The 11,494-nt window shown below is 43.7% G+C and overlaps 1 protein-coding gene across 2 annotated transcripts in view; it reads left to right on the forward strand.

Annotated features, from left to right (window-relative positions):
* LOC307124500 (globoside alpha-1,3-N-acetylgalactosaminyltransferase 1-like) overlaps positions 1-5,546 on the forward strand; it is a 73,107-nt gene extending 67,561 nt beyond the window's left edge. For both annotated transcript variants that reach the window (XM_079813732.1, XM_079813733.1), the window contains one exon: positions 4,394-5,546. In XM_079813732.1, the coding sequence (XP_079669858.1) occupies positions 4,394-5,084 (691 nt within the window). In that variant the 3' untranslated portion in view covers positions 5,085-5,546. The remainder of the gene's footprint in view (positions 1-4,393) is intronic.
* The last annotated feature ends 5,948 nt before the right edge of the window (positions 5,547-11,494 follow it).

An 11,494-nucleotide genomic window follows, 5' to 3' on the forward strand; every position in this document is an offset into this window, starting at 1 on the left:
ACTCACAGCGCGTCTTCCGAACTCTGTTAAAAGCAGAAGAATGAAGATGCTGATTCTTTGTTTTGAGGTGATGGGGGGTGTTTACAGGTTCGCATTCCTTCCTCGTGGATGATTTGCATGTGACTCGCTTTGCGCGCACGAGGGTGTGGTCTTATTAAAGATAATGAGACTCCGCTGGAGGAACTGTACCTCTGGTTGTTTTCATATGGATTACATAAACAGAGAATATTAGTTTTTTATATAAATGACTTCATTTAAAAGTAGGCATTCCAAGCTTTATAAAGAGATGTCTGTCATGTCTGTGTGCAGACTGATCTCATGAAATGGCGTATGTATGACAGGCCAATACGCAATGCCATTTTGGCGTGCTATCAAGACGCATAATCGTTTTTTTGCGTGTTTATCAATGCTGTTTCATTCTATCCCCCTACACTGCCCCTACCCCTAAACCTACTCATCACACACACACACACACACACACACACACACACACTGCCCCTGCCCCTAAACCTACCCATCACAAAAAACATTCTGCATTTTTACATTTTCAAAAAAACATAATTTAGTATGTTTATAAATCCATTTACATTCACGCGGAATCACACGGCGTAGACATACACGCGGAATCACACGGCGTAGACATACACGCGGAGATGATGGTTCGTTTCGGCGTACACATGCACGCGGAATCACACGATGTAGACATACACACGGATAGCTCAAAATGCGTACAGATAACTAGCAATTTGGCTTTAGAAAGTGGCGTGTATGTTTACGCAAAGTCATGATGTCATGTTGCTGTGTGGCAAGTTTTCTCTGAGTTCTGGGTATATTTTCACATGCATTTCAGAATGGACATCACAGGGAGACAGATGGGAGAATGCGCATCCTGTTTGTTTTCTTTATTTAGCGAAAAGCACAACATTTCGTTTTTATTTTGAGTGTACATAAATCTCTGCAGTGCGGTAAGCAGCAGTGGCAAATCCCAAGGGGGTATAGAGAGGGGACAAGGCGGATTAAATCTCCTCGCCCCCTTCAGGAACCTGACGACTAGATCATGCTTCCCCAAGGACTTACCATTAACTGCATCGTGATGTGCGGCGGTAGCGGCAACATACACTTTAAGGGTGGAGGGAGACAGCCTTCGCTCCAACCCTTCTTGCAGGAAGGAAAGCACCGATCTAACTGAGCACGTTTGGGGGTTCTCCTGTCGAGGAGAACACCATTCGATGAATAGGTTCCACTTCAATGCATAGAGGTGCCTCATAGAGGGAGCTCTAGCGGAAGTGATGGTGTCTACCACGTACTGTGGTAGGTCACCTAGAACCTCCGCATCCTGTTCAGAGACCAGACATGGAGTTTCCAGAGGTCCGGACGTAGGTGCCAGAGGGTGCCCCATCTCTGAGTTAGAAGGTCCTTCTTCTGAATGGGCCTAGGAGGAGCTGTCGCGAGGAGCATCAGTACCAGGAACCAGGTCCGGTTGGGCCAATAGGGCGCAAACAACAAGACCTGCTCCTCGTCCTCCCTGACTTTGCACAATGTCTGTGCGAGAAGGCTCACTGGGGGAAACGCTTACTTGCCCCGGGGCCAGCTGTGAGCCAGACGTACCACAAGCAACTCGAGGCAGTTGCAGGTGGGGCCCCGTCCACGGACCCGAAACTGCATGCCTGTTGTATATGGCCCCCCACCCGGAGGCATCCATGGAGACCACAGCCTGGACACTTGTTCCGACCACCGAGTGAGGGTAAGCTGGCATCTCGGTGTGACAGCCACACGGAACATGCCACGTTGCCATGCCCATCTAGTGACCCGGCCGTGAAACCAGTGCTGAAGCTGCCTCATATGAAGTAATCTGAGCGGCGTTACTAAGGCTGCGGATGTCAAATTCCCCAGGAGCCTCTGAAATAACTTCAGTGGGGCCGCTGACCTGCTGCTGAGCGTACTCAGGAAGTTCAACACTGACTGGACGCGTTCCTCTGTGAGGCACGCTGTCCGGTTGACCGAGTCCAACTGTATACTGAGATAAGAGATCCTCTGCACATGGGAGAGTTTGTGTCCCAGTTCACCCGAAGACCCAACCGGTGCGAACAAATGTCACTTTGTTCGCACAACTGCTCTCTCGACCGGACACGGATGAGCCAGTTGTCGAGATAGTTGAGGATGTAAACGCCATGCTCTCTCATGGGCGAACTGAATCGTGTAGCCGAGTCTGATAGTGCGGAAGAGCCAGCAAGACGGGCTGGCTTGGGCTCCCAGACTCCGCATCAGTGGGACTAACGGCACAACAGACGCACCCGCAGTGGGGCAGTGAGGTGGAACACAGGGACCCGACTCGGACAGTCAGGTCTGCGTGCTGGGAGCACCCTGGTTCCACAGTGAGGCAGGTGATGTGTGAGACGGCGTATTTAGCGCGGCCTGCACACACACAGCGCCAGACGCGCCCTCTTGGGACCCGGAGGAATAGAAAACTGCTCTTTTGTTGAGAATTTGGGTACAAAAACAAAAGGGAACAAAGGATTCTCCACCCGGCCCTCACGGTGCCTTCACTGAGGCAACACAGCCGAGTCGCATTCTCCCGATGACAGCTAGCAGTCCGATGCCACGATCAACATCTGATCATCGGCAGGCACACCCTAACCGTGATCTTCAGGTCCCCCGGTCTATTCACCAAAGTAGCACTCTCCCGGTTGCCACCAGAGGGAGCACTAGATCAGGGCATAGGGGTGGGTGCTTGGCCTCAAGAACCGAGGTAGGCAAGCCTGGACCGCAACTCTGCGATAGTAATGTTCCCACAGTGAGAACATGAACCATCCACAAAAGCTGCTTCAGCGCGTTGAACGGCCAAACACGTGACGCGGCGATTGTGACCATCAGCCCGCGATAGGGAACAACCGCATCCAGAAACACACGGGCGGAATGACATCCTGAAAAAGATGTAGTGTCCGCCTGTTATGCTCTTTTAGAGAGAGGGAAAAAGCTCTTTTAGCAGTGCTGAAGCACACAGGGGAACAGCCGCGGCACTGTTGCAGGGATTAGTGCAGCCTTACATCGCGTTCTCACTCTCTCTCTCGATGAATCAGCATAGCGACACGTGAGCTCACGGCCGCCGCTGTAGTGCCCTCTCGCCAACGTTCAGAAACTCTCTCTCACTCGCTCTTTGACTTCTTTGAAGTCACACTCTCCGGAGATGCACAGCAACACTCTGCTCGTCTCCGAATAGAAAGACAAAGGTGCGTTTGCATGCACTTCCTATTTATACCCGCGCTGCGGGGCGGAGTGCGACATGCAAATCTCACACACCAATGTTCATTGGCTCGTTTAGTACACACTCGAAGGTGATAGGGCTCTCATGCGATATCCCAATACATCGGTTCACATTCTGACGTACGTCGAACGTGACCAACTGAAAGGGAACTTATATAAACTCCATACCACAACTATAGTGACACAGAGAAACAATATTGCTTCAGGGTTTGGGCCCTCCCCCCGGACAGCACGCCAAATACACATAAAGCTTTACTCCCACTAATTACATGTAGGTGTGAACTCGTGAAATAAATTAGAGTTTCATTGTCCAGTCAGCTTCACTGATTAATATAACAGAACTTTGTGAGATTGCGTTCATAGAATGGGTTCATAAAGGGAGCACTCTTTGCGCGCTGTCTATGCGATTGTAAAAAAAAAATGATGAATAGGCCTATGTTAAATATATTTTCAGAATTTGAATAAAACTTTTGTTTTCCAGTTTTGACAAGCGGCCACATACACGCTTCAATACATGGGCATATCTGCATATAAATGTGGGATTCACTCTCGAAATTGTGATGACTGACAGTGAGAAATATTTGTGTATCGAAATCAGGCTCATATAAATGTCAGGAAAACACGATTCCTGGCTGCATGTCAATATCCATGGATCACTGGATCTTTGGTAAGTTGTAAGGAACACTATATCGATTCCATCCTTTAGTTTAAACTGATAATCGTTTGTTTTACTCACGTTTTCCCCTTTTAAATCCAGTCATGCAGCAGCTCTTTTGCCACTCAGTTACGGCTGAAGGGGGCGTGTTCCAGCGGGAAAGTGATATCAATGCATACCCTCTATTGTCAAAGAGTTCAGGGTTTATGTAACAGTACATTACCTCTACTTTCTTGAATACCCTCATGTCTGAGTTCACCTCATTACACCAGGGCAGGTGTGTTAGAGCTAAACTCTGCAGGAAAGGGCCCCTCTGGGAGCAGGATTGGACACCCCTAATCTAGTATTTTGTATGGTTTTGAATGTATATTGGAGATCATCTTATGGTCTTTGTGAAAAAATTGCCAAACGGGAAAACAAATTCAAACAATTTATTACTTTACTTTTTTGTCACTCTCCCTCTCTGTTTTTCAGGTATACAGTGTTTCTTAAAGATTTCCTGGAGTCTGCGGAGCAGAATTACTTTGTTGGATTTCGTGTGCATTATTTTGTGTTCACTGATCAACCAGAACAGGTTCCTGCAGTGAAAATGGGTGAAAAACATAATCTGACGGTGTTGCAAGTCCCTAGTTCTAACAGATGGCAGGATATCAGTTTGAGCAGGATGGCAAGACTGGAGAAACTTATTGAGAGTCGATTGATCAATGAAGCCGACTACGTTTTCAGCCTTGATGTGGATACAAAGTTCTATGGTCGCTGGGGGGTGGAGACTTTGGGTCGTCTGGTAGGTGTGATACATCCTGGTTATTATCAAACACCTCGTGAACAATTCACATATGAACGCAAACCAGAGTCTCAAGCGTTTATTCCTTCTGCTGAGGGTGATTATTATTATGGAGGGGCTGTGATCGGTGGCTTAGTGAAAGATGTATATCAGCTTGCTAAAACCTGCCGGGAGCAGCTGGACATTGATGCATCTAAATCCATTGAGGCAGCATGGCAGGAGGAGTCTCATTTGAACAAGTACTTCCTATATAACAAACCCAGCAAGGTGCTCTCACCTGAATATCTGTGGCAGGACTTTAAACCTCAAACAAACGTGGTCAAATTAATTCGCTTCTCTCAAGTTATTAAAAACTACGCTGCTGTTCGACGGAACCCATAGCAGCTGTTAACTGAAACATGCAAAAAACAAAACCTGCCAAATATTTTTCCATCAGCTACACAACATTTGCACAGACTGGTAATTTTGCAGTAAAACAGTCGAGTAATTAAATGGATTCAATGTAAACTCAGTTATTAACACTTGCATAGGTGAAGGGGGAGACAAAGAAAACCACTTTGCATCTAAAATAACAAAACACCAACACTGGTGAAAGTTTTTCTATTTATATTAAAAAAACAATTTAAAAAACGAAATCTACGTGATCTAGGAATTTATTCTTATTGTGAATAACAAATCACAAATATTTGCATTTTGCAGGAGATTGCTTCACATTTTTTTTTATTTGTATCACTTTGGGTTTGGATTTCGTCATACACTGTCAGTTTGGTCATATGTGTTCTGTCTCTGATGTATGTGGAAGGAATGTCACTGTGATCCATTAAAGAGATCAAAGTTCACTCAAAAATGAGATTTCTGTCATTATTTCCTCAACCTTATGTTGTTCCAAACCAAAGTCCCTGTGAAACAGTAAGAAGAACAAATGATGGCTCGAGAAGATATGATCAGTAGCACTGAATGCCTAAATATATATCTCACTGACAACAAAACAGCCAAAACAACATAACTGACTATAGCTGTAACAGTAGTTCCCCCTCCCGGAAGGCGCTTCATAGAGATGTGGAACTGGAAATGGTGAGAAACAGTCCGGGGTGGGGTGTAGTGTAGGGAGGGAGCTGGGAGCAGAAGAAGTAAGATGATCACCCAGCCAGAATGAGGCCCCCAGGGCAGCGTCGAGGGAGGAAGGAGCCATGGTGCTGACTTGGCTGGCAATACCTTGTGGACAACTGATGGAGATGGAGAGATGAAGCTGACTTAACAAAGAGTTCACTCGACATTGCTGGCACTGGAGACAGAGGTGGAGCTGCACTGACGAGCATCCAGGTGGAATCAGGGAGCCTGAGGAATGAAGCAAAGTCTGGAGTTTATGTTTGTATCATTATGGGACTGTGTTGTTTCCTCAGTTTCTGTTCTCATGTATTTCACGCAGTTTAAGGCTGAGTTTTAACATTTCACACCTTGCAAGCCATGCCCACATTATTTTGATACTTATTAACGCATTAAATAAAGTTGATTGATTCTGTTTCTTTGCAGCGCTACTATATAGGCCGTTTTTATGGCTATATTTAAATCTATAAAAGCTATATAATAATTTATTTACGTTTTGAGGTTAAAAGTGACGTTTTGAGGTTTTATTTTTCTGTTTATTTTTTTTACAAATAATTAGGGTACTGTACTTTCAGGAGAAAACTGCAAGACATCCACATACCAGATAGCACAAGTACGTCTCCAAGATGTCTTTTAAAGAGTGTTTCATCTGAAAAGCATCTGCTGTCTACCAAGATCTAATAAATGCCTTTATAAAGTCAGATTTACATACATTCTAAATCATAAACATCTTAAAGACATTTTCTAAATGTCTATTTAACATCTGTCAAGAAACGTGCAGATGAACGAACACTACAAAACTACTTCAGATGAAAAGATGCACATCAAATAAACGTCTCAGAGACGTACGAAGATGCTGTCTGGGATTGCATTTACACTATATGCCTTCCCTGGGAATGAAACTCATGACCTTGGACTTGCTAGTGTCATCCTTTACTTTTTGAGTTACAGGAACTCAATATCAAATAAAGGGTAACACTTTATAATAACGTTCAGTTGTAAGTCATTTATAAGTGGTTAGTTAATGATGAACTAATCATTTACAAAACATTCATAAATAATTATCAAGTGATATGCTAACATTTTATGTATGTTTTGTAAATTCTGTTACAAGTCATTTACAAGTGATTAGTAAATGATTAACAAATAATTTACGAAACATGACTATGCGTTCATAAATTATTAATAAGTGAAATGTTAATTATTTTATGTATGTTTTGTAGATTTAGTTATAAGTAATTTACAATTGATTAGTTAATGATGCACTAATAATTTACAAAACATGACTATGCATTTCATAAATGTTTAATAAATGATGTTACATTTTTTTGTATGTTTTGTAGATTCAGTTATAAACTATTTACAAGTTATTAGATAATGATAAACAAATCATTTACAAATCATGACTATACGATCATAAATTACTATTAAGTAATATGCTAACGATTTACAAATGTGTCGTAAGTTATCTTTAAAAAAATAGCATATCATAAAATAATCAAACAGATCCTTAGTAAATGGTTATTAAGTTACTAGGTAATATATTATTAATCACTGAAATGGAAACGTACCATTATCTCAATAAACAATTATTAATCATGAACACAAATGATGATCAAACCATTAATAAATGATGAGTATATAATTTATTGATGCATCGTTAAAGTTGTAAGCTGGTCTGTTCAAACCGGTTCAAACCAACACGTTCTCACTCCTATTTGTCACATATTGACGCTTGGTCACTTATAAATGACTTACAACTGAACGTTATTATAAAGTGTTACCAAATAAAGTCTAGCGTTTACTATATTGTATGCATTAACCTATAGCATTGGTCAAATTTTAATTAGTTAAATTAATTAAATTACATGTCACTTTATTGAGCCATAAATGACACAATGAAAAATAAATATTCCAGTGCCACATGACATGAACAACTTCAATTATTGTAATTGTGGAAAAATGCCTTCCCATGTTCATTATACACATTATAGGGTCTGATTTTGAATCCTGCACTACCCATCACATATTTTCCTTAAACACAGCTGATCTGGTTTGAAGATAGAGCAGTGTATGGTATGAAAAATGAACACCAGGAGTCAGGAATTGAGAAAGTTTATTGAAGATAAAATGTTAAATGACAGACATTGAGTTCAAGGACCTAACTCTGAGCATAATTTGCGATATGGATATACATTATTAATTTAAAAGCAAATGAAAAGTCAGTGTAATTCCAGAATTGTTCCAAACATATAGAGTTCTGTTCTGCTGTTATCTGAATGATGTGAAGAAATAAAAATATTATTTTAAACACTCTGTTCTCCAAGCCCTGCAATTGCACCATTACAACAACAAAAAAAATTTCCTCCAAGGTTGAATTTTATCTGGACCAACCTAAAACATGACATTCACTGGCTCTTTCCACCCGCGTTTCCATATGCATTAATCCAAAGCAAAAGCACGACAAATGGTGTCAGAAGAGGGAATTTCCTTTGGATGTTTTTGAAACTTTGTGAATTAACCCCAGAAGAATATTGAATTTGCAAAATAACGTGTAAGACGTCAGTGGCAAGCTGTTAACGCTTCACTCTTCACCAGGCCGTAGGCACGAGAGCATTGGCTGACATCACGCGCTGATGAGAACCGTGTTGACTCAACTACACTGTGAGCGGTCATAGAGATCAAATCAAATGTTCCTGGAGAACGTCTTTGAGGATTATTGAAAAAAAAAGAAGTTAAAAACAACTTTATGCAAAAAGTGCTTCACCATTCTTCAAGACCAGGCAGGAGGCGCGAGTTGGCTGACGTCATTGCACCCATGAGAACCGTGTTGACTCAACTACAGTGAACTGCCAGAGATATTGATAAAATCACATGCTCCAGAAAGACTTTTGTGAGGACAATTGACTGTAAAAAAAAAAGAAAAGAAAAAGAAAAAGAAAAAAAGATTAAAAAAAATATATTAATAATAAAACATGTCCCAAGAAGATTTATATCAAGAAGCAATGGCAGCAGCAGCCCCTGATCCTGACCAACCTCCAGACTGGTTGAAGGCAATGCTCAAAAATCAGAGCAAGAATAATGAGCGACTGCGAATGATGATGACTCCAATATTGAACCATATTGCGAGTAGTACCCAAGCCCCACAAACATCCGTGCCCATTGCGCCTAGGTGGGACACCCGTGAGAGCTCGCAGCCCACTGTTAAAGAGAGGCGGATGCCTTACAATTCACTGTTTCCCTTAGAAAATCCAGAGAGATCACGCAACATTACAAGCGGACCGTTTGCTGCTGAGCTGGAAGTCATACAACAGAGCACGTACTTCAGGCCCCACCAGAGCTAACCCTCCTATAGAGACAGGTGTTAGACACCGAAATAGTGAGCGTGGCTCCCAGCTACTGCCACCTACTCACGCCGTTGAACAAAGACACACCATTCCTCAGCATCAAGGTCAACCAATTTTTCAAGAGGGTCCCAGAGCAAAGCTCGGCATTTTTGATGGTAGTGGGGACTGGGAATCATTTTTAGTGCCATTTGAACGGCAGGCCTGGAAGTATGGTTGGAGTGGAGCCCACAGGGTGGATTATTTACATGAATGTCTGAGAGGGGCAGCAATTAAGTACGTCTGTTCACTTCCTGAGCATATTCGAGAAGACTACACTCTTCTGAAAGAGCAGCTAACTCAACGTTTTGGTCAACGAGACCCCAGAACCACAATTAGAAGGAAGCTGGGAGAACTCCGCCAGTTCAAAGAGTCAGCAGCAGAGTTTGCAGAAGAGGTACAACGTCTAGTCACCTTAGCCTACCCTGGTGTGGACCTTGATCTGCAGGACCAACTTGCCACAGACTTCTTCCTCGAGGGGCTTCGTAATCAAAAGGCGGCTTATGAAGTAATGAATAAGTATCCTCATTCATTAGTAGAGGCACAACGACTCGTAGAGGCCCATGAGCACAATTATCGAGCCACCGTGGGGCGTGATGTTGATGCAAAGAGCAGAGCTAGACGTATTCCCTGGGTAGATGATGACGACGTGTCCACTGAAACTCCAGCAGCCTCACGCAGGGTGCATAGTCCAAGCTACGTCACTGCAGACCAGCTAGCCCTTCTTACGCAGAACACCGCATTCCTAACAGAGACAGTGGAGAGAATTAGCAAGAACTATGTGACTGCTGACCAGTTTCACCGCCTGATGGAAAAAATGGAGCAGTTGCAATCAAAACTAGACAACCCTGTGGTTAAGGAGCCAAGAAAGCTGGAGGAAGCAAATCAGGAAAGGAGGTGAGGGCGGTCTCCAACACAAAGTGGTCCAGCACAAACCAGATCCTACTCACCAAGTCCCAGCCGTGTTGGAGCAGGTTTGTGCTATCACTGTGGTGAAGAAGGACATTTTCGCAGAGAGTGTGTGAGACTGTAAACCCCACCACCCAACTCCAGGCAAAGTATTAAGGATCAAGGCCGCAGTACTGCCCCAAGAGACCCAGTAAGCTGGAGAAGCCAGTCCCCCACAGCACAGGTGGGACGCACTACAAGTAGAGGCCCAAGCTTATTCGTTGATGCAACTGTGAACAACATTCCAGTGAAAGCTGTTGTAGACACAGGAGCTGAAGCTACAGTTATCTCAGAAACCTTGTATCAGCAGTTTCCCTTAAATAAGCAACTGTGGCTTCTGGAAAGGTTGCCACAACCATGGAGCAACGGGTGATTGTCAGGCTCTGCAATCTTTCCAGCAACAAGACTACCTTACTGAAAGGAGCCTGCCTTGGTCTCTTAGTTGAAACTTATCCGGATGAGAGCTTGTCAAACTGCACGCAGCAAGAGGAGGACTGTAGTCTTCAAGAGCAGAGTGATGACACAGCTCATTCAGAACTGAGAAGACTGACAACTGACACTGACTTGCCCGAGCACCTCCAAGCCCTTTATGCTGCTTCAAGCGGGACATTAAATGAGGAACAGCAACAACGACTTGTTAAGCTCCTGCATTCATACAGGTTTCTCTTTGCCATTTCAGATGAGGACCTTGGATTCTTAACAGCTGTCACTCACCTGGTTGTTCCGTTTCAAGCACCCGGAGGGACAGCTTGCACGATGGCTGGAAGAGCTCAGCCAGTATGATTTTGACATTGAGCACAGGGCTGGAAGACACCATTCAAATGCTGATGCGATGTCAAGAAGTGACGGTGAGATCCACAATATGTGTAACTGTTATCAGGCAGAGAAGGATGTTTCAGATTTGCCATGTGGAGGTTGTCAACACTGCCAAAGACTCCATGACCGTTGGGAAAGGTTTAAAGAAGACGTTGACGACGTTGTGCCACTTGTCTGGCCATTTGGGGGAAAGTAAGACATTGGAGCGACTCTGTCAGAGTTTGTACTGGTATGGCATGGGTGGAGATGTACATTTGCACATACTGCTGTGCCAATACTGCAATGCTTGCAAAGCTGCAGGATTTACTAAGAGAGCCAAGCTTCAAAATTACCAAGCGGGGGCCCCAATGGACCGGATCCATCTCGATATACTGGGACCATTTCCTGTGTCCGGTTCTGGAAATAAGTATGTTCTCATCATTGATCAATTCACTCGATGGGTGGAAGCATTTTCTGTTCCAGACCAAGGGGCGGAAACTACAGCTACGACACTAGTTTACGAGTTTGTTTCCCGTTTTGGTGCACCACTTGAACTGC

This window comes from Gobio gobio, assembly GCF_949357685.1.
Source record: "Gobio gobio genome assembly, chromosome: 4".
NCBI lineage: Eukaryota > Metazoa > Chordata > Actinopteri > Cypriniformes > Gobionidae > Gobio > Gobio gobio.